A 25,012-nucleotide genomic window follows, 5' to 3' on the forward strand; every position below is an offset into this window, starting at 1 on the left:
ATATAGATTACGATGTTCAGTGAAAAAGCCTCCATAGGAAACCTTCCACCTTTCAACTTTACTACCTTGGACCACCAAAGTAATAATCTCTTATGAGATTATACAATTATATTTGGTCTGATAATTATTCAAAATGTAAATTTTTTACAAAGATTGAAAATTTGAGAGTTAAATCAAAGAATTTCCACACAATATTTTGGTTTATTTTTGGTGGTCTAAAATAATTCCAAAGCAATTTATTTTTATTCTACAAGCTATTGTTTGCCATCAGGGAGCAGTTTCCTTTAAATGAAGGGTATGTCTGACCAAACCCATTTTGTGAAGTGTGCACTGTGGTTCACCAAAAGAGGGTGCTATTGACACACCTATCTCTTTATTAAAGGCAAACCGCTCACACTACTCAAACAGCCTAACCATAAAGAGGGGGTATGTGAGGGCCCTCACCGGCTCCTTGCCATCCATGGCCTCCAGCCACAGTCTTCTGTTGGACTCGGACAGAGCCTGCAGTGTCATGATGCCATGCCTGCAGAGATTCACAGAAAAGCTGCTCTCAGTCTGATCTCATTGCCTTGGGGGCCCCTGGACAAACCATGTTTGTTTACACTGGCTCAGACCACTATAAAAGGACTTGTGCCGCAAAGACAGCCCATGTGCAAAAGCTGGATTTCAAACTGTGTCCACTTTGTGCACTTTCTAAATCCACTACTATGTTTAAGCAATAATACACACAGTGATTCTTTTCCTCACACCCATGCAAGCCCCTATGGCTGCTCTACATCCACATCCATTTGTGCTACATGGTGTAAAGCAGGTCGCTGCTGGAGCATGTACTGTAGCAGTAATGTGACACCACACTGTTTGAAGCAGCTGCAGCGAGCTACACCCCACTGAGAAGGGAGTTAGTAGAGGCAGGGCGGCAACAAATGACTATTTTATACCAATCTTTTCTTCAAACAAATGAAACTACATAATGGTTTACAAATTATATCTTTGAGGAATAAATCAAGTGGCAATCTAAAAACCAAAGCAAAATGATAAATGGGCAATTGTAAAGCAATATCTTCTGGTGAGATACAGAGAAAGGTAACTTTAAAAGTCACTGCAGTAAAGTCTTCAGGACATTTCATTAGACATGTTCTAAGGATTTATAGATTTATTTAACGAGGTCCAACTTTACGACACATTTAAATATTTTCAACTTAGGCTCCTTAAAAACACAACACAATTTGTAAGGAAACAATAAAAAAAAAAAAAGTTGTGTTAGAAGAAGAAAAACAGCATTGTGAGATAGTGAGAAACACTTAACCGAAAATACCATGTCATGCTTCACAAATTACACAGTGACAGATTAGTTGCAGTAGCAGCCAAAAATGTGACCCTGGCATCACCCCTTTGTGCTCAAAAACAAGGGCATTTAATTATATGTAATTTATTTTATAATTTAAATATTTCATCTTCATCTTTAGACCTTGCTTGGAAATTCCTGACATTGTAGTCTGACTGGAATGATATGAGAATTAGATCTATTACAGTAGGTCTGGGTATGCTGCATTAATAAAATGCACAGCAATATACAGTCCTGGATAAAGTAACCCCGAATCAGACAAGATGAGCTGTTCAAATGCCTGGCCTGATTGTGTCCGGGCTGCAGCTGGAGAACTGCATGTTTATTCTAATGAGGATAAATAGCTAAGCTTGAAGCTGACTCAAGTTGGCCTGGGTTGTCCTTGTGGTTGTTACAAGCACCTTGGGGCACCGTAGCTTATGATAAATGAGTTGTCCAGCAAATAAAGCACAGTTACCGTTCATGGTCAGCCAGCAGCCGCCACAGACAGAGCAATACAGGCACGGATTTGGCCATGCCCTTAATGCCCCATGATGGTCTAATTGATCTCATAGTCAAGTGCTATATCTATCAATTATCTATGATCCATTGAGCTAAAAAATTAAAACCCACACAGGGACAAGTGATGATCAGCTAATTCATAAAGTGACACAAATCAATGCGCATATGAAGTAGATTTGGAATTTTACATCCTATTGACTGTTAAGTGTCTGATCTGATAGTGGTTGGATGATTTCAAGTCTTCACTCTGGGTACTAAAATAAAGATAGAGAGATATGAGGAGCACTAATGCATAATGAAATGATCTTTTTCCTAAACTTTAAAGATGCACTATGTAAACCTTTCTCTTGTAGGGTACCCTGCCTGCATGCCTCCACATAGATGTTACTGCTTAGCCTGAAATATTCCAAAGCATGGCAGTGAACTTTTAAATACTGCATTTGTTGAATTACTTCATCATTGTGCAATAATAGTTTGAAAACATAAATTCTTACAGTGAACGGATATGCCTTTCCCCAGATTTGACTCGCAATTTTGCCTGATGGCATCTCCATGAAGATTTAATGCCATATTTGGAACATTCCAGGACAGGCAATACAATTTTCATGGAGACAAGCATTTGCAGACCTACCTTTACAAAAGTTAAATGCCCCTTTAAACTTGAAACTGTAGTTATGTTTTTCTTGTGTTGATTAAATATTAAGTTCAACACAAAATGCTAAACTGACAAAGAAGATTTTTCTGGAATTGTACTGAACACAGCTTGAAAGGTTTGGAAACCGTAATGATCAAATTTGAGTGAGTGCTTTGATTAGGTGCAAACATGCAGCACATGCACAGACAGCACTGGTCAGTTCACATACCGGACTTTACAGAAAAACTGAAGGGGTCTGAAAAGAGTTCCACGACACGTGTCATTTCTATAGCAACATGGACACAGACAAAGAAGGGAAATAGTTCAAAACTGGGGTAAATGTTACACGGAGAGCAGTTGGAGGGGAAAAGAGGTGAGGGACATGCACGACATACAGGGTCCACAACACACTTAACAAGACGCTTTTGAGTTTCATCCAACTGAAACAGACTTTTTAATATTAGATTGCTAAATTGCCCTCTGTAGCTAAGGGTTAACAGATATTATATTTGCATTACTATATTTATTTACATTTTATTTTTACTTGTACATATACATTTAGATAATTATCAGTTTCTCGCCATTTTTGGTACTTATTTAGAATTTATTATTACCATTTATATTTGATATTTCTTTGATATTATGTATATTGCTGCTGAGTCCCAATAATTTCCCCTGTGAATCAATACAGTTTGTCCAAGTCTAAATAAGTCTATATTCTAGCAGCCATGTAAACAGGTTAATTTATTGTAAGATGTGGGAGCACTATATTACTTTCTCCACATAACATAATGGTAAAAAGCTGTAAGAAACAAACAAACAAACAAACAAACAATACATTAATGGATACAAAAACACACATTCACAGACCTCTCCACTACTTCCACATCAAAGCAAAAGCGTTTGTCGATGGAGTCTGTTTTCCTCCGAATACAGGATTTCAGCTTGAACACTTCTGGCTGATTTGGAATTAATCCATTCTGAAAAAGTTGAATAAAAAAAGAACAATAATTGGAGACAACACACAAAAAGTTAAGATCTCTTGTGCCTTTTGTGCTTGCAAGTGTCTAAACAGAACAGAAGTTTATATCTAAGCCAAGTCTACTAAGTGATCCCTTTAGTGAACACAAGCAATTACAGGGCTGTGACAGTTGGCTGGTCAGAATGAGAACAAACAGTTGTACGTTTTATCATGCGTGGGTTGATCTTTCTGGCATGCATTATTTATTTAGTTGTAGGAGACTGTTTTGTGTTGACAGGGACAAAAATGCAGTCTATTTTCTTATTGCAAAGGTTACTTCTAAGGTCTGAGGGGCTTTCTGTTATTTTTGGATACTCTTTCTGTGTTAAGTTCTGTGTATTGTGCCCAATTCTCAGCTCTGTCATGTTGATGTCTCTTTTTTGAGTTTCTTAAAAGCCTAGTGGTTGTTCTTTATTCTCTACACCCACACACATTATGTTCATGGCTTTTGAGTTTTTAACTATAACATGTGCAAATACGCTACCTGCTTTCCACTGGACTTGTTTTCAGTATTGATCATAGCGAATGTGTTGTTGCCTTTATCATACGTGCAGTAGTGACGTGTCCAAGTGCATCCCAGTGGACCTAGGAAGAGAAATTAGACAAGAAAATAAGACCAAGCCACTCTTTATTCTACTTCGATTCACAAACTTTTGGAGAGGCTTCTAAAAATCAATTTAGCAATTTGCGCATGATAAATCAAAAGCTGTTTATCAGTGGTGATAAAAATCTACCATTTGTGGTTTGCTCCCTTCTTGTTTGGAGAACATCAAAGTGAATGGGTAAACAGGATGAGTTATGAGCTCTGTGTGAGAGTCTCTTTGGAAGAGAAGCCTGGGAGAGCTGCAGTCGTGTTTATGGTGATAAATGTGAAAGCATGTATGTATGTATGTGTATATGTATGTACTGTGTGTGTGTTCGTATGTTTGTGTGTGTGTATGTATGTATGTGTATGTGCATATGTAGGTGTAATGTGGGTATGTATGTGTATGTTTGTCTGAGAAAGGCCATTGATCAGACGACTCACGCTTCTCCTGGACATACAGGAAGCCCTCCATCGTCCATTGGCCTGGGGGTTTGTAGTCCTGATCAGCTGACCTTATCCTCTTCATCAGCTTCTCCACTTCCTGCTTTGTGCTCACAAAATTGTTGCGTGTCTGTAAGGAAATACACTATAACTCTTGGGAAAATTACTGTAAGAGCAAAGACTTTTCCCCTTTTTTAGCCATGGACCAAAATGGAGGATCGCTGTTGTTAAAAACAGATCAATTTATTTATTTAGTTTTAGTAGATGTGTTAGTGGTGTATAAACAAGACACAATAATAAAATCAATTAATTAAATACATGAAAATCAAATTATGTTTTTTAGACATAAGAATAAGGATGCATCGATTCGATAATGACATCAGATATCGGCACTAATGCTGAATCAGATATCAGATTCTAAATATCAGTTCAGCTAATATCCTGGTAGGACATTTAAACTGATGTAATAAGAATATTTACTGATCATAATTGGCCCAGATAGTCTTACAATGTTTGAACTTGTATTTATACAAGTTGTTCTGTAGTCACTTCAGAGATAACTGACAATACAATTACATAACACATCTGGATCAGTTCAGTCTTAGTTTTGTTTTGTTTAAAGGAAATAAATGCTGTTTTCAGTCTCTGCACTAGTATTGGTTGATATTGAGTATTGGAATCGGTACTGGAATGAAAAAAAAAAAAAAGCTGGATCAGTGCATCCTACATAGGAGGATGTTAAGATGTAATATTCTGATTGACAAATTAATTCCAGAGGTTATTATAAATTATCCTTATCCTAATATTCATTGTTGTGTACTATAGCAACTCAAACAGAAGCCACAACCTGCTGTACAAATGTATTAGGTTTATAAAATGGCTATGGCTTCTCACTGTTTACTGAACTACAAGATTTAGTTCACCCCAAATATAGCAGCACTGGTTTGTGAACCCACTGTTAAAGCTTATACGTCAGATGGCATGGAGGGAGGCTGAGAGTGGAACTAGCCCTGGCGGAGCTGCTGAAATGTGGGGTCAGAAGAATTGGGGCTTTAGGCTGAAAGCAGAAAGTAGTGTTGATGGAGACGCGGACCAGGAGAGCAGCAAGTGCAGTTCAATACCACATTTTTTTATTTTTTGATATACAGTAGCACTATTAAAAGCCTGCACTAGAGTCCAACACTACAGCACTCACAAAATATTGATCCTTGGACTGCGAACAATCTCATATATTCATACAGGTATCCACTTGTGAGAAGTCTAGTTATATCCAGTATGATAAGTTGCAGAATATGATTACGTGGCGGGCTGCCTTTGTCTGCAGCCCTGAGGTGCCGGGACTTACGTTTTGTAGGTTGAACTGGAGCTGCTGTTTGTAGGGCTCAAACTCGTGAGCCAGCTCATATCCTTCATGGTAGAAGGTAAACAAGCCCTGGAGGAATGCCAGCAGCTGCGGAGGAAACAAAGTTAGAGGGATTTACATGCTTAATGTAATGCACTTATACAACACAAGGGGGAACAGGGGGAAAGTTAGGCAAAAGTTTATGCAAGATTTTAGCATAAATAAGTAGTTGTCAAGGCTGCTAAGCAAGTGATTATTACAACATGATATATAGTATCTAGACTTCCTTAACTTTTCTTAAAATGGTACCATCATAATAATATGTATTTCATTTATGCTGTGATTTAACATAATCATTGATTTGGTTTAATTAAACACTTCATTTGATAGTCAATAAAAGTTTTCTATAACTGGTGAGAAAAGTAGCACCCATATTATTGGCTGCGAAAACTGATCCCATCTCCAACACGAGCGATCCCACACATATTGAGCTGCTCTCAGTCAAATCCTGGCCGCTGATTTGATTTGGGCGATGCTATATCAAATGTTCAAGGATGAACCATCATCTTATCTCGGCCCAGATTCATCACAGGCAAGGCTGAGCCCTGTCGTATTTTTGCCCTGCTCTAACTGGGACTAGAGAGATTTACATGTCTGGCCTGGTTTTCTGGATAAGCTGCCAGTGGGGGTAAGTAAAGGTAAGAGGATGGTAAAAAAAAAACAAAAAAAAACTTTCCTTTCATGTGACCTGTCATTAACACCTTGAGATTGTGCACAACTGAAGACGCAAAGTTGTATAAATGCTGTGATAAGGCTGTTCAATTGATCAGCCTCTGTCATACTGTGTGTTAACCAATCACAGTGAAGTGTGAACCTTCTGAAGAAGATTATTTACCTCTTCATGAATTGTGGTCATGGCTTCAAAAAAATCGTGCTATTATTTTTTAGTATATCGCCCACCCCAAAGGCTGCCATTTGTTCAACAACAAAAATAATTTCATCTCATTTCACTCAGCTCTTTTTGTAAATAAATGACACCCACAAATAAAATCCATATTCATTAGAGCTTAATTGTTTACCATACACTACAAAAACACATCTTTCAACAAAATGTAAACTTAAAACAAAAAGCAATTACTGCAGAGTCGATACACATTTAAGACTTGAAAAAATGTTGATTCACTTACGGGCTCCACAAACTCGAACTTTTTCTTCTCTTGCACTTCTTGGATTTTGAAAACATACTCAAGGGAGGCATCATAAAAGAGTTGTCTCTCCTTATCAATCTGCGTGTCAGCCTGAGAAAGCAAAGCAAACAAAAACAGAGGTTAGAGCTGCAACAAAGGACCGTGTCATCCTCACCGAGCTCTCTGTTGACAATGGGTTAATATGGGGACCACCTGGAGAGATAATAAGTGCAGACAGCGCACATTGTGGCTTGGTGGAGGCCATAAAAAAGCATTATTCACAGTCACACTATAAGGCACCATTTTGTTTTGTTTTTACCTCCTGCAGATAAGTTTCCTTCTTCCGAGATGACAAGTTGAGGTGCCGCTCAAGAACTGAATAGTATTTTTCAGTTTCCTTGTCGAATTTCTTCTTCCCTTCCTATAAATATTGAAAAGAAAAACAGTCACGGTGAGTATTGACACATTACCACTAGGGGGAGGTGTAACTGCATTTGCTACATCATAGACTTGTCATCTAAATTCCCTGTCAATACATTACAGCAGCAGGTCATAAAATTGCCATTGGGCTGTGTGTAATGATTAGGAGACATGTCGCTCTGGTCAACAGGGACTAGTATTATCAATAAGGGCTTGTGGAAATTATAAGCCATTACTCCCACAGTCCACTGGCAAAGGAAATACACAGTACATTGACTGTAAAGCTCAGTGCTGCCTATAATCCATTTGGCTTAGAGCACTCAGCAGTTTCTATGTGCTATGCGTCACCTGCAAAGACAACTCACAAAAACCTACAAAAATATAGCGATATTTCAGACCCCTCCTATCCAGGGGTTTCTGAGTGATGAAAAATTAGCAGCACCGCTACCATAACAATTAACAAGTCAAATTCTTGGAATGGTGATGGTGCTGCTCAAAATGATGCACATAATCAGGCAGTGATGGGAAGTAACTGAAAACATATACTGAGAATACATATTCTGAAAACTAATATTGAGTAACTGTATTCTGGTACAGTTACTCTTACAATTGGTGGTATTCCAAATACAATTACTTTCCCAAAATCAAAGAGAATACATGGCGGCACTTGATCACTCAGTTTAGGCTTCAAACTGTGCAAAGTTAGCAAGAAAAATATAAAAAGATTATCTTGTGGTGCGTGCAAGTGTGAATTTTTCCTTCTCTGATTAGTGATAAATAAATGCATAACAAACACTGAAAGAAAAATAAAGCTGTTTTTAATACTATGTTGAATCTTTCCACTACTTCTAATGCTACCCTATGTGAAAGTATTAAAAATACAGTACTCTGATTGGCCGATATACTGGTCTATGTTACAAATTACATTTCAATGCAGGTATTCAGTATTCTGTAACTAAATACATTTTCAAAGTATTCTTCCCATTACTGTAAACAGTAAGTTGAAATCCATGAATATCACATATAGCCAAAATGTAAATTGTTACTTGCAATATAAGGAAATATGCTGTGAACAAACTAATGTGAACAGGCCTTAACTAGGGCTATGTTGAGCAATTAATCAAGTTTTAATTGTGATTAAAATTATTGCTCATATCAATTATAAAAATAAAATAAATAAATAAAAAAATTGAGAATAATCAGTTCTGCCCATGCAAAGCCACTTGTCTACTCTACAATGGCTTTTAAAAGTTTGAACCACAAAACTTGTAATCAAAGATATTATGTGGATTCTGCTTAACTTTTTAGAGTACATAAGTGATTCAAATCATGATATTAATTATATATATAATATTTTTTCCCCATAATTAAGCTGCCATACCTTTGGAAAAAGTGCAATAAAGTGGGTTATATGTTGCTATTGACCAACTGACTGACTTCACACTCTGAATATACAATAGGTCTCTACTTTTCTCTTGACTGAATGGTGTGAGTGGCAGTTGGAACAAGAACAGCGATGTAATTATGTTTCCAGAAAGGAAAAAAGGAAAGAAAGAAACAATGACATGAAAAATGAAAACAAGCTGTCAGGTGTGTTTATACCTAATAAAGTGGCCACTATTCTGCTTTTAAGACCCATCTGCTTCAAGGTCTTGTGCTGACCTTGGTTGTAACATACTTGAGTTATTGTTGCCTGGGCTATCATTGGAAACCATTCTCCTTTCACCTCTGATAGCAACAGTGTATTTTCACAACAACAGAAATGCCACACAGAAATATTTCTTCCCCCCGGAAATTCAAATAAATAAAGGCCAAATATCTTGCCTGAGATCCAAAACATACACTTCTTCAAAACTTTACAAAGATGTGAGTAAGGTCATTGGTGAAACTCCCCATTTTCAGATTAGGGTGACTGACAGGTGGATTAGCCAATCAGAACACACATGGTCTGCCCATATCGGAAAAACTAAAGGAAAAAAAATAGGCCTATGACAGGGAACTGAAAAACATTGTCAATTTCTGCAGAATTAATGAGGGAAGCACTAAATATGTGTCACTGAAAAAAGTTTGCATGATCACGTTTGACCAGGCTACAGGCGCGTTGTTGAGCATGATGACCTGACTGGTATCAATCTATATAAAAAATCCAGAGACTTATTGTCGTCATTATTATCTCATATTACAAAGATAGAATTCAAACCATGAATGCACTGGCTGATGTTATGAACCATTAGAATTGCATTAGCAGTCAGTGTAGCCAACTTTTTTCTCACCTATAAAGTTAGTTGAATGTCACTTTTGCCCTATAGATTCCGAGCCCTCGATATGGGTTACGAGATTACACAGCCAACCCAAAAACCTCCACTCCTTAGGCCTTAATCAATCTGCGGCCGAGCGGAGAGAAGAGGAGACTGCATTTGTGAAAGAACTCATCTGCAAGTCTGACCTCTAAACCAAGCCCTGACTATTTAATGCCCATATCGCTATGCAAACTTTTACACAGACAGAAGAAGACAGGGAGAGCAAGGAGGAGGAGGGACAAATGAACAAATGTAACCAGATCCAGCCAGTTTGTTTTTATTCCCATGGCCTTGATATTTAGCAAGTCTAATACTGGCTGCTGATATGCGCAAGTGTGCTGTTATCACAAACCAGTGAAGTTCATAGTAAGGAAAAAGAGAAATACTCACTACAGGATCTGATACCACAATGACATGTAAAAATATAAACTAATCAATTGTATCTTTCCACACAAAAATAACTGTAGTTTATTTATTATTACCATGTGGTCTATTCTGATATGAGTTACGACAATACAAAAAATATTCAAAGGATTTGTACAGTTCATGTGATTATTCTCAGTATGGATATTTGTTCAAATTACTGTAGTATCTGGTTTCAAAAGGCACGTCACCATCATTAGTATATCGGCTTATTGTTAAAAAAAATATGTATGAACAGTACTTTTTTTGCGTTACCTTAACATTTGAGCTTCCTTATAAAATGAATGAAATGCTTTTAGTGTTTCCTGAATACATACTGTAAAGTACTTGAGATATACTGTAATAGTTTAAGTCTGGAAGTCAGTAGCATGTTAGTAGAAAAGTAAGTTTCAATCTGAGTGTTGGGTGTGAAAATATAGTAGGAGTTACATTAGTCTTCCACTTGAATTTTAATTGAGTTGCTTAAGTGTACAAGATTATAGTACATTAAACATGTTGTATACACTGAATACATTTCAAAAAGTTAGAAGCAAAAGATGTGTCAATTAAAACCAGTCCAAAGTTTACAATGAGCAGACTAATATTACCAAAACAGAAAGCAGTCACTTTGGGACAGAGGCAGTTCACTCCAAAATTCTTCTCTAGTCCAAGTGACTGTCACCATAGGACCAGACTATTACAACAACAGATGCTAAATCAATAGATCATTCCCACTAGACATCTCCTAGGTGAACCAGAAATTATTAAAAGAGAGTTAAATATATTTTGTATGTCTGCTACAAAGAAGCAACGAGACAGTAAACAGGTGCAAGGCAAATTAAGCATATGATTAAATATGATACCATGCTGACAGAAAATAAATTTCCCAAAAGGATCCTGGGGTTTTAGACACGAACAAAAGGGATGAGACTGTTTGAGTGTGACATTGTTTTGAGCTGAAGGCTAAAGGAAAATATTATGCACAAATGCTGCATAGACACACACGGACACACTAGAAATCACATTAAATTAAGAGTTATGGTTTTTGCTAAGCCCTGCAGTCAAAGTGGGATTTTTCCAACACTGCTGACCGCTGTCATCTTACCAGAAAGTTTGATTTTTTTTTTTTCATCCGCACATCCAAAGCCAGTGAGTCAGAGGCAAAGAGAAGCGAACAGCCTGATTAAGTCACCGCTTGTGTCCTGGTTTGTTTTGATCCAGACTCGGACGTGTGCAAACGCGTGCTACGGTAATGACAACCTTAGCAAAAAGAGCAGGTGTTTGGGCTTCTGTGTACTCCCCCGCCTGCTGGATATGTTTGTGCAATCAGAGAAGGAATACATATATATGCCATTTAAATTGCAAAGAGTGATTGGGGAGAGGAGGGCACGCACAAGGGAGGAAGAGGAGGAGGAGGAAGAGAGAGACTTTGAAGCCCTAAACACGTGGCTGGGGACGAGATGTGGACAGATCTCACGCCCGGAGCCACATAGAGTTGTTGGGAGTTGGTGACAGAAAACGAATGCTGTGCTTGTGAACCGGAGCAATCGACGGGTATGGGAGGGGCTAAAACACACATGGACCCAGCACTGCACAGATTTATTCCTCTGATTGCTTTGTTCACGCTCATGAATAAATCAGATGCAGAAGAGTATATTGTGAGGCGCATTCCTCTGGTGTGGAATGTGGAGCTGGCAAACCCAATGGAGATTTTAAAAGTACTTTCATGCCTGCTGTGGTAGTAGGTGTGTGTACTAAAAATGAGCATGTGTTTCACAAAGGTGTCTGTAGCATACTAAAGTATAAAAACGTGATCATCATTGGAGTTAAGGCAGGATGAAATCGTGTAGAATTTTATCAAGATATAAGGGAGGAAATATCTGATAACCACAATTGGGAATATAGCTGCTTAATGGTGGCTTTTATAATATTTGTTAGGGCTGGGTATCATTAAGAAGTTGCAGATATGATACATACCTCGATACATAGGCCACGATATGATGCATATCTCGATTCAGTGCACTTTCAATTTGATATATTTCAAATCAACTCGATACAGTTCAATAAAAAATAAAGGCAAAATGATTGCTGTGATATTAAAAGTCTTTGTTAAACCACTTCTTGTGCAAAGTTAATGTGAAACATGCCTGTTTAAAGTGTAAAATGTCAAAAGTGTTGCTTAAACAAGTTTCCTGCCACTAAACTAACAACAAAACTGTAGCTCTGTAACAAAATAATTTTGTAAAATATACCAAAAAATACTCGGTACAGCAGCCCATGATATTGACTGCATTATCATCACATTAAACAATACGATCTATCGATATTTAGATATTTTTGCACAGCCGTAATATTTGTACTTACATGTTTTGAGCTATTTAAGTTTTAGCTTTAGTTTTAGTTCTACTTCCACTCCTCACATCTTATCTTTATATCATCGCTACAGTTTTTAGCCTCCGCAGAATCTCCAGGTTCTAATTAGCCCTGATCCCTGGCTGCCTCCGCTCACAACTGAGAGGAACATCAGTGGCAGTGTATATCTGTTGCACTATTTTGTCTTTTAATGGCTACCTATAAGCAACCTCAGGTAGCAGTGTGTAAACTGGACAGTGACAGTGAGCTGCACGTGTGAAACTAAGAAACACACATTATTTTTAAAGGTGCACTATGTAACTTTTCTAATAAGGCGTCAGTCCACTCACTGTCTATTGAGATGTCATTGCTTTGCCTGAAATGTTCCACATTATGGCATTAAACATGTCCATTCAATTACCATTTTTCTTTTTTTTTTTTTGCTCAAATATACCTTGATTCTTCTTGTAAGCACAGGTTGCCTCTTTATAGATCTGACCTGTAACTTGGCCTGCTGGGGTCATCTGTCTCTCTTCATGGAGATAGATACGTTTAATGTCATACAGTGGACTATTCCAAGAGACAAGCAGGGCACGGACCCTCCCCCAGAAAAGTTACATCATATACCTTTAAATACGTATTTCCAAAAGAGGGAAGACACCTGCTTTTATATGCTTTAGTCTTACATAACACTGAATTCTGTGTCCCAAGGTAGGCCTAATGGTCACAGAATAGTGAGGCAAAACTGTCTGTCAGAAGCTCTCATTTGGCTGGAGGAAAATCGCAGAGGGAAGAGACAGGGGAGAGGCAGGAGGAGGAGTGTTTGGACAGTGGCTCCACATCACCAGTTTGACATGGGCCTAACGATCCTCAGGGCCAAAGCATCTGAGCCTTCCGTCGCTATGGTAACAGCAGTAAGCAGCTCGAAATGTCAAATCTGTGTGTACGGGGAAAAAAAAAAGTCCTGGGTTACTGTATTGTGCACACTGGAGTTGTTCCAAAGCCATGGAATAATACCAACATCAATGGCTAGCTATGCGTAACGTGTGTGGATATTTCAGCTCGTTTATAATGGATTCTCCGTGAAGTGACTTGAAAGCGGAGAACAGCGCAGCCTACCCCTATGAGCTTATTAGAGGAGGCTAATTGGTGCTGGGTCCAGAATGGTGATTAAATAGGAAATAGCCAGGTTATTTTGATGCTCCACCACACACAAGTTGCTTTCATTTCCACACTTGTAGGCGGAACTAAAGAAAATAGGACTCGAGCTTGAACACAGCTACTTTGCTGTCAAGCCAAAACATGTCCCTCCTCATCTAACTTCACACACCCCAAGAACACATCAGATGCTTAAAGAAGTGGGCCAATTAACACACACTAATGAGATATATTTGCTTCACAGGTAAACAAAACACTTCCAATATAAGGGAAAAACATGGGTGCTTATATCTGTGCTTCAGAGTCCAAGAAAGTATTCCACACAACCTGGGTGATAAATGTGTAATTTTCCCAGGTTTTGTAGATTAAAACAAATTATTCCAGATGTTCCAGCACCCAGCCCCACTATAACCTACCAAATTTCAGATGATGCATTTACTGTTCACACAAACAGCTGGGAGGTTTGACTTAAGTATGATGGATAATGAAATACAGCACTGGCTACAGATATTTCATTTAGCCAGTCACATAAAAAAGTGATGTTATTTTGATAAATGTATAGGATCAACAAACAACTTTTTGTATTACTTATTTCTGTATAACTCTTTTCATTGGTCACAAAACCAGATGGATGGAACAAATTACCAGAAGTTTTGATTCAGAAGATAACATTATGCCTGACAATAAACTACGCTGACATCAAGAGCAAAACAGACTGAACTATATTATTGTGATTTTTTCTTAGTGATAATACTGCAATTAGAAGAGAATGTTCAGTTCTAAATCTAAAAAACATTTTAAATGCATCCAGGAGAAAAAAAGTTGAGAGAAGTTTGAAATATTATCAGCCAAACCAATACCAAATTTTTGTAACACTTCATTTTAGGGTACACTTATTAAAATCTAAGTAGCTGCTAATTTGCATACATGCAAGTGGGTAATTTGACACAAGTGGGTAATTAGTATTTATTTTGCCCTTATTAATGTCTTATTCTGCATAACCTAATTGTACTGCAAATTGGACTATGCTATCCTAATAATTAACTCCTTAGTACTGCTTAATTGTATGATGTTAAACATATTACTAAAAGAATTATGATCCAAGGCTTTTGGTAAAAAGAGTGGTTTTAAGGGCTAGCACCAGAATAAATTTTTTACTTATTTACTTTTCATGTACAAAAATGTCCTAACATACTAATAAAAGTTGAATAAATACTAATGTACCACTTACAAGAATATGCAATTAGCAGCTAGTTAAGAAAGTGTTATATAGAGGACATGTTCTTATCTAAATATGAACAGCCTTTGCGAATCGCTAATTACAGTCCTTCAAATTAAACTTCTGATCTAGCAGACCAAGCAGAAAGAATACATTTAAAGCACTAAAAGTTCAAAATTCTCTTTAAAGTTACATCTTCTGAATCCAGAAAGAATCTTTTAGATGAAGATAAACTTAGCTCTCTCTGAAGTGAGGAAAATGACTGGAAAGGCAACTTTAACATTTCTTTGAACCAGAATATCAGCCAGTGTTTTTTATCATAGCAAAATCAAGTAGATACCACATGTACTCACAAAAATGTAGAGACAGCTACATGATGTAACTCAGCGTCTAAGTTTGTTGGGGCAAATTAAACTCCCTCCTTGTCTTCCACTCTAAGATGTTATAAAACTGCGATGTTGATTTTTATGTCAACGGCACACCATTAAACAGTGGGCTAACGGGATTTGTCACTTTGAGAAGCAGAGAATGAGCTACATGGAAAAGCAATAACACAATAATAATCCTGTCACTCACTCTTCAAAATGTTTCTATAAAATCAGGACTGAGCAGTGGGAAGATATTGCAGCGCATAATTCCAGGGCTCATGCATAGTTGACAATCAGCGCTATAAACATTCGAACACATTTATGGCTAAATCACTCCACTGTGGACTGACTGTGTCCACATGTCACTGGCTAAAGAAGCAACAATTTCAATGGTTTACCATTCAAATGTATAGTATGTATTTGTAATGTTTTTAATTCTTAGTATTTGCATTCTAGAAAAAAAAAAAAATAGGGAAATTGATGAGGCCCATTCACCTATGCAGAAAATGTGTTCATTACAAAGTAGTAACAGCAGTAGCAGTAGTAAAAGGAGCAATAGAAATAGGAATTATGGCAGGTAATAAAAGTTTAATCGAGATTGATATTCAGTCATTTTTAAACACCAATGCTATGCTTTGGTCTTTAATTTATTATACGGTTAATCCTCTATCAGTAAAAGCATGTGATTCAGTGAATAATTCAGATTTTGCAAGAAAAATAAAACACCTTTGTGTAAAATGGCAATAATAAAAAAAAAAACATTGTTATGTATAGGGTCATATTAAGGTCATACTATAACAGTGAAAGCCATTTTTATTAGTTTTTAATAAGACTAAATAATATAGAAACAGGAAAAAAAATATATGATTGCACAGTTCTAGTAGAAATAGTAGCAGAAGTAGTAAATATAAGTTTACAATATAAAGTTACTTTTAGTGGCTATTATGCAAAATTACATTTTGTATTTAGCCAGATGCATGGCTGCTTTCTTTAAAAAGGCAAACTCCACTGGCCACAAGTAATTACATTCATTTCAAAATCATTTTCATTGTGTTTCTGCTTTAGTGGTCAGATAAAGAACACTGACAAGACAAACATCTAATAATACAATTGAATTCACTGGATTTTATCTTATCTACTGCTTATAATATGAACTGAATTCATCCTTTTGTAGGGCGCTCTCTCGGATTTTATTACAGCTAAAATTGTGTTGGCGGCATTACTCACTAAACAAGGATTGTATTAATATTATGTGGCATGATAATAATAACATTTCCCAGCAGAGGCTTTGACACATTGTTTTTTGCAGAGGTACGTTCAAAGACAGCGTGGTGTAGGCAGCTTCAGTCATGTGCACCACATACAGTACGTGCCTTGGCCTGGAGACCTTGATAGAAATCCCATGGTTTTTATGGAATACTTGTATCCCAGGAAAGTTATATAGTTGCGCCTGAAGCTGGTTGTTATATATGGCAGTGTATCCTTGCGTTGATCTCTATTCGTGGCTAGTATTTTTTTGAGATTATACTGCAATGTAAGATCACTCCATCTCCAAAGATACCAATAAAATAGGAATTCTACGTTTCTTCCAAGTTTGTCATTGCAGTAAAGAATGAAGAGGCTCAAATTATCGGTTATATTCCCATCTCATTGTGTTTGCATTGTTCTTCTCCTCTGTGTTTCTGGAGTCCGCTTATGTGAACTTTGAAACACAAAAATGCAACATCGAGACACAAATGTAAATAATAGTCTTCATGTCTTCTAAAACCTTTTCCCTAACCACAGAATAGATTGAACTATTTCTTACTCACTCCATTGTTTAAGTTGCTCACCCTGTTTAAAATATAATGTATCCTTTACATATTTAAAAATGTGCTCTGTAACTTTTCTGCTGGATTTTTTTCTGCAATGTTCCAAAGAAGGCAAGGATGTTTTTGAATCACATATCTTAAAAAAACATACATTCCCACTTGCCGCTCCACCTGGTTTGGTGGCGTCACCTGCTTATGTCCATGGAGATTGATAAGGTTAATGTCCTACTGTTAAAGATTCTGGGTATAGCAATAACATCTCTATGGAGACAAGGCGGCAACGGACCCTCAACCACAAACAGAAATCACCTTTAACTTATAAGGTTAAAGGTTCAGTCTTACCTTTCGTCAGGTCACTTTGTTCGTCCTGGTTTGTTTACAGGGCATGACTTATCTTGTTTCCATATGGTCAATGAGGAGGAACTGATAGTTGTTCATAGTAAAGTGAAGTGTGAGTAACTAGAGTTTGCTGTTTGAAAAGAAAAGGTTTAATTTATTGTTGTCCATTTGATTTTCATCTGCCTCTGTTTGCATTGCTCTCCTATGATGATGCCCTGTGGTACTACTAATGATGACGACCCTTGAGCAAAACTACAATCTAGAGCAATAAATAGAGCAAACTGCCCCCGCCAGTTTGAGCCTGCAAGTGTTGTCTTTTTTGTTTTCATCGACGTACTTTCCCCAATGAAAGAGGAACTGAAGGTCGGTCAAGTCTTGCAAATAAAAGAATGACACTGAATAATATTTGTGGATCCAAAAATGCTTGCTATTTTATTATTTGAGGTTAAATGAAGTTCAGTTCCTTATCATTTCTAAAATAAGCACAGAAACCCCATTAAGGAAACAATCATTTACTTGAGGGGTTTGACATTTTGCCTGGAATGACAAGAGAAACATTCTTTTAATCTTGAGTAATGGATGGACTGCAAACATTATAAAAGGCTCGTATATGGTTTGATACTGAATACATTGCCCTGTCACGATAAATACTGTATCCACTTATAGTTCAATGAAAGCTGGGTACTTTTTCTTTGTACTACTGGGAAATTTTGGGTTATTATTTGGCTGCACGACAAGATTTAAGCTGTAAAAGGTTGAACTAATAACTAACTATGTCTCATTACAGATGCAAGCTAAGTACTTAAGTGTTTCATTCTGCTTGTAGCTCATGATTTTTTAAAAGTATTGTAGATTTAGAATACTTTTTGTGGTTTAAATCTGGTCTTTGGTTATTATGTCAGTGGCAGAGGTGTGACCAAGTCATTGTTTTGCAAGTCTAAAGTAAGTCTCGAGTCTTTGACCTCAAGTCTGAGTCAAGTTCCAAGTCAAAGGCAGGCAAGTTCAAGTCAAGTCTCGAGTCACTGGGCCATAAGTCCAAGTCAAGTCCAAGTAGTCTGCTTTGAGCTTCAAGTCATTTCAAATCCTTAAACAAAAAAATTACCAAATATCGCTTAGCAGTTCATTATTATTAATTATTACAGTCAGAACAGAAAGAATTCAGATTTAAGAGTGCTTAATAACAGTTATTTTGTCATGCAGTCTGCACAGAAATGGAAGGATCATGTTCTATGTCATTCCCTCTGCTTTACTGTATTGTACTGTACATTACTGTAGTACATTTGAGGATACCACATCACAGTACTTCAGTTACATCCAAAATAACAGAAGTGGGACGAACATATTCCAGAGTGTTCCTGTAAAATTAAGCACCACATGTATCAACTATAAAGGGAAAAAATACTGTCTAAAACATATATTCTTTTAGGAGAAGCATCAAGTTTTCTCAAGTCACAGAGCTCAAGTCCGAGTTAACTCCCAAGTCATTGGCCTTCAAGTTCAAGTCGAGTCCCAAGTCTTTGTCAATTTTTTCAAGTCAAGCCTCAAGTCCTAAAAATAGTGACTCAAGTCTGACTCGAGTCCAAGTCAAGACTTGCAAATCCCCATCTCTGGTCAGTGGTACAGCTGGGAATCACAGGCTTCCTCATGATTCAATATGACTCACGACACACGGCTCACAATGCAGTATTATCTCAATATAGTATTACAAGAGATAATCGATACATTGCACATGATACTGTGTTTAAAACCAAATACATTTTAGAACATTTTAGATTTTTTTAATTTTAAATTTTAAACCAATACTTGTACAAAATGAATATGAAATACATAAACGTTAATAATCAAAACAGTGTCAAGTATATGGCATGAACAAGTTTCCTTCAAGTAAATAAGCAACAAAATTGTAGTGCAGTCACAAACAAATATAAAAAAATAACCAAAAATATTTAAGGAACAAATACTCTCAGCCCATGATAACGATGCTGTATCACCAAATTTAGAATCATGATATATCGATATTTTGATATTTTTGCATACCCCTAGTCAGTGGCATGAATTAGTCCCAATATTATCGTTAATTTAGCAATTTGTTATTATTTGGACATATATACACTGAAGGAATTATCAGGATGTATACAAGGATCATTTCAGACCCATGCTTGTGAGTATAGGCACATATGGCAGAGCACATTCTATTGTTGTTCACTCTCCTTTTGCATTTGTTCCACAGATTACAAGCTTTCTCTTCCAAACAGTTGGTTTAGCCTTGTGTGAAGCAGAGTGAGCCTAAATGGTCCTGTGTTCAATCTGTTACAATGTAGAAATGTTGTACTTGTGCCTAAAAGCTGTTTTGCTGCTCCATGACCTCAGCGGGATTATTCTCGGCATACCCAAATAAGGGCAGCCTCCCCGTTTGGCAGTGACGCTGGAAGAAGCACGAAGCACAAAAACTGGACTGGGTCAGGCGGCAGCAAATCTCAAGTTTCCCCGAACTGTGGAAAGTTGCTCAGTCACTCGTGATGTCTGCCTTTTATCTCTCCCTCTTTCTCTTTGGTTGAGTTAATGTTCAGCGGGGGATGGGCCGCTAAAGGAGAGTGAGCAATTAGGGGGAAGTGGTCGGAGGAAGTGAAGAGGTAGTGGGAGTAACTGGGGTTGTGGCTTTTAAGGAACCGTGCTGTAAACAGGAGAAATGAGATGCAACGCTGGGAACTGAGGGACAGACAGTAAAATGTTTGATTTAATTATGGACAGAATAAAGCAGCAGTGTTCTGTGTCCAGTCCGCTGTCAGAGTCTGGCTGCATTAACTTAATGCTGTGATCATACCAGTGGTGTCATGGTACTAAAATTTCAAACTCAATATTAATCCTAAAAGCTCAATAGTGATCCTAGTGAATAAAAGCCATTTACATCTGATAAAGATCACAGCCATTATAAAACTATACAGGTCCTATTTATATTATTTTTCCATTTTTGATACATTGTAGCTGATGGGGATGCGGTGCTAATTGTAAGCACTGCTCTATCTGACGCTTGTTAGACTTTTAATTTCTGCTGTTAAAAAGTCTCTTACACATAAAATAGCAGTCACAACCTAGCTAGCATTAGTGGTGTTGTTCCTTTTTCTTGACTTCAGACTATCTTTCAAACCTTTTTGGCTGTGTTTGCTCATATGTGTCACTATGGTAACAACAGAAACAATCCACCATAGAAATACATGTAGAAAACCCCCAGTGTGATGTCACTGCATGTTCAAATGAGTATACATACTAGTTTGAATATCGATCTGGGTTAGATAAATTATTTTACCAAGCCTAAATATTACTTTGAAATCAATAACACAAGCTGCAGCATTTCATTTGATAGAGACACAAAACTGTCTAACTTTATTTAGGTTTAGATTTTAGTTCCTGTGGTCTAAACAGAAACTGATAGTTAAATCAAACAATCTGAGAAAGTATATGTTTTGCAAAAGTCTTACATTACATAGTTTCTAGTTTGAATTTGTAGTTAGTAATGATGAAGAGAGTGCTAATGCACTGAGTTTTGCATATTAGTACAAGGTATCAATCATTTCCAAACTGAACATTTTATAAGTGACTTTAATGGACAGGACCACCTTACATAGTTGATACTAAGAAAATCTGTGCATGATTCATACAAAACTCCAACAGTGTGGCTTATAGACAAAGAACCAGAAAGTTGGTGGGAGGGATTTGCGTGTTCTTGTGTGATCTCACCCAGGGAATGACCACAAGCTGGCAACTCTACTTTTATTTGACTCTTCTGCTTTGGCCGTGAATGAAAGCATGGCTGGTAGCTATGAGCCCACACTGCTCTCTGTAGTCAGCTCCTGCTCCAGCATGCACCCACTGTGGAACTACGGAGCCCCTAAGCACCTACTACACAGCAACTATTGAGAACAGTTCAGATGCAGTAGTCCGAGCAGGGAGGTGCCTTGTGGAGTACTGCAGTGAAGGTAAATAGGAGCTAGATATATACATAGTTTTTACAGTACATTAAAGGTGCATTGTGTTTTTATGGTTGAAAAATACCTTGAAATCATGCATTTTCACTGTGATAAGAATTGGGTGGACCATCTACCAGAAAAGTTACATAGCACAACTTTAGATATGTTTAATGGATAGCAATAATATTAAGACAGCACTAATCTATTTTAGTATTCATTGTCAACAGGACCAATGGTGCCCTTAGAGACAACATAACAACCCTTTTTACCATTTTAAACACCAGACAATACACAGTGAGAAACAAAGGAACACTTTACAAAACTATTTAGACCATGTGCAGCTCAACAGTGACTGTCAGAAGTACATTTTCCATTCATTTTTCTTATACAAAAACTCAAGTATTAATAGTTCAAAGGCCCAAATGCGGTTGTTTTAAAACCCAAAAGCACATATAAAACGCAAGATTCAGCAAAATGCTTTGTTTGAGAAATATATTTTAAATAAAATTATACTTGTGGTCTTGTAGCTGATTAGCCCTGAGCAAGCTTGCAAAGTTTTATTTTTATATTTTTTTATTTTGTTTTCCAAAATGTTTATGGGAAAAATGAATGAGAAATTTACTTCCAGAACTGGGGGTTGGACAGTCACTGACGAGCTCCATTACCAGCAATAATAACAGCTATTACAATTCTACAGTATATCATACTGCAGAACAAACACCACTGACTGACAACACAAAACAGAATGAAATGAGATTCATTTTTCACCTCTCTATCTTGTTACACATTCTTAAGCCCCTTATAGAGTTGGCATTGTCATTTGGCACTTTTCCTGTGTCTCATTTGCACCATCAACACAATCTATACAAAACTCTTAATTATGACTTACATTGACAAACAGCAAATGAACAGAGCAACAGTAGTACACTAGATAGTTGTTTTTTTAACTATATATATTTTCACAACTTGCTACATCTATCTGGGTTTGCAGCCAACACAAATATAAAGGTGTCTTGTCTGGCTAGTTTATTCAGTGTATTTAAAGGTTCATTTTTAAATCTATATATTATAATGTTGTTTCCTCATCAAAAACATACCTGCATATTTAGGCTGAGTACTTCTCCCAAACCAAAAAAACACTCCACCTTGTGATGCAGAAATACAGGAAGCATTCCACTTGTGTTTTTAAACTCCATATACTTTCACTAGAATCATTTGGATTAATTTCAGCCCTGGAATTGCCAATCTCTACTGAATTAAAAGCAAAGGGTAGCTGTTCAGTTGAAAACTACTGCTTTATTGGAAATGTAGTCAGACTAATAATAAAGGATTACTCAAACATGTGTGGAAAAAAACCCCCCAAAAAACATGCTCATCATCAATTTTGCATAATATGGGACCTTTAAAACATTGATTGACGAATTGTGTAACCTGTGTATATGCACTAGGGATGGGCATGATTAATCGATTAATCGATAATTGATCATTAAGAATTTCGTCGATTACGTTAATTTTAATCAACAAACCGAATGTAGGTTGCTGTGCGTAGCGTGACCAAACAGGGGTCTGTACATGTGTCTCTCTGCACTCAGAAGGAGCGAGCAAACACAAACATTTGGTCAGTCTGCAGCGTGCCGAAGCACAAATGCGTATTTAATGATGACTTCTACAAGAAAGTCCACGCTTTCCGGTGCGTTCGGGACAAGTGTGAGTCCATGTGCACAGTGTACAAAGTAGGAACATATGTTTCGGTGTCCAGTGGGAAAAAGCTTTACCAGGTGAGAGTCGCGCAATATCGATGACGAGTCCCCACCTTCCTCGGTGTCCTGGTTTTGCAAATATGATCACACTAACCTGTATTCCACTGAGTCATGTCTTTTAATCCGACAGAAATTGACCTCATCAGTGACACAAGAGCTGTAGTTTTATCTTCGCTGAGTTTATGCAAATTAGCGATACGGTTTTAGTAGTGCAGATAGTAATAATAATGATGATCATTTTAATATAAAAACGTTAATGATTAATCGATAATCGATCGTTAATTCTTCCGACGATCGATTAAGAAAATTTCATCTAATGCCCATCCCTAATATGCACTGTAGATCTACTTATATAATCAGTCATACTATGAAGAATTTCTAAAGTATGTATGGTTATGCACTTGTGATGCTAATTGCTTATACATTAAGTACACCAGAAATGCCACCTAAAGGCAGCGTTGGCACTGGCAACACCAGTAATATCCCTTGAATCAAACATGCAAAGAACATTTATGTAAGGCTCTCATTACATATGGAGCATTTCTTTATGCTACAAATAACTTAGAATTAATCACTGCACACTGAAGGAGCCATGGAGGGGTGAGGAGGAGAGAGAGAAGAGAGAACATGAAATCTCCCCCACTGTTCCTATGCTAATTGCGTGTGTAGGTGGTCTCTTACCTTCGCCACACCAATTTGCTCCTTTCTAAATTTTTCCAAGGGAGTAATCAAAACATCATCTGCATTCTGGATCTAGTGAAAGAGAGACAGACAGATGTCAGAACAACATACAGTTTGGAATAATTACATACGTGATTTTTACTTTTTAAAAATCAAGGTAAAACACAATATTAAATGGAATGCGCAAAAAATGAAAATAGATTAATTAAAAATCTCAAAAGACAGATGAGTAATTTTTCAAAATGACAGACCAGACACCAAAAGCAAAAACTGACAAAACGAATATATGTTTTTGGGAAGGGGAAATCAAAGCTTCTGTCTTCCTGTTGTCTCAGATATTATTCTCAAAATAAATGTAATGTAATACAGAAACCAAAAATATTATTCTTAATAACAGTAATACCTTGGATTTATACAGTGACATTCACGATAAACAAAATACAAAAGTGAATGCAAAAAGTGAATCAGCCTACACATCTGCTCTGGGTAGACTAGAATGGAAGCCAGGCCACTGTCGATTTATATTTTCTCTCAAAACAGTGAAGTCTACACTACGTTACTGAGCAAATTTTAAATCAATTGTAAGCCAACTAGATAGAAAACAAAATTACTTTATCTGTATAACTTGTGACGCGCAGTACTAATAGACATTACCTGGATGCTAACTACAGGGGACATTATGAGTAAATATTAAATGGCCAAACATTTTATCTGAACCTTGTCGTTAAACGTGACTTTAAAGTTTAGTGCCTAAAATAGATCCTGGTTCTCGCCCATCAGCTGGCTGTAGGAGTACTTTATGGGAGCCAGAGTCACGAATGACGCGGCTCTTAACGTGATTTAAGGTGTTATTCTGAGCAGTGAGTGCGCATGATAAACCCGACCTGGGTGCTATAACACATCTATGAAAGGAGCACTCATTTAAAGGTATCGCATCAAATGGACTATCCACTTTCTTGCTACACTTATCTGAACACTGACTTTGGTGCCGTTAATCACAATGCATTTTCTTCGTCCCAAAATAACCTTGTCACTTCCATCATCCAACCGGAGCGGGCGACTTCAAAAGGCTGCCACAATCTCTCCCAAGCTTGTAATGTGTTGTTTCTTTTATATGCAAGATATTACCCTGCTATGCAAATGTGTGTGGCTCTGTTGTGGTAATTGAATTAATCCA

The 25,012-nt window shown here is 37.2% G+C and overlaps 1 protein-coding gene across 5 annotated transcripts in view; it reads right to left on the reverse strand.

The window, feature by feature from the left end:
* Window positions 1-25,012, reverse strand: part of LOC110163566 (rho GTPase-activating protein 42) — an 82,733-nt gene that overhangs the window by 9,414 nt on the left and 48,307 nt on the right. For 3 of the 5 annotated variants that reach the window (XM_055166850.1, XM_055166848.1, XM_055166849.1), the window contains exons 4-12: window positions 23,836-23,907; window positions 7,377-7,478; window positions 7,058-7,168; window positions 5,874-5,978; window positions 4,529-4,658; window positions 3,986-4,086; window positions 3,351-3,460; window positions 2,710-2,766; window positions 445-523 (exon numbers count right to left, since the gene is read on the reverse strand). In XM_055166850.1, coding sequence (XP_055022825.1) covers window positions 445-523; window positions 2,710-2,766; window positions 3,351-3,460; window positions 3,986-4,086; window positions 4,529-4,658; window positions 5,874-5,978; window positions 7,058-7,168; window positions 7,377-7,478; window positions 23,836-23,907 — 867 coding nt within the window. The remainder of the gene's footprint in view (window positions 1-444; window positions 524-2,709; window positions 2,767-3,350; window positions 3,461-3,985; window positions 4,087-4,528; window positions 4,659-5,873; window positions 5,979-7,057; window positions 7,169-7,376; window positions 7,479-23,835; window positions 23,908-25,012) is intronic. The other 2 variants (XM_055166851.1, XM_020928548.2) reach the window with 1 other exon arrangement.

The sequence above is a fragment of the Boleophthalmus pectinirostris genome, unplaced genomic scaffold, assembly GCF_026225935.1.
Source record: "Boleophthalmus pectinirostris isolate CB_2022bp ecotype Guang Dong unplaced genomic scaffold, ASM2622593v1 HiC_scaffold_9, whole genome shotgun sequence".
NCBI classification, from domain to species: Eukaryota; Metazoa; Chordata; class Actinopteri; order Gobiiformes; family Gobiidae; genus Boleophthalmus; species Boleophthalmus pectinirostris.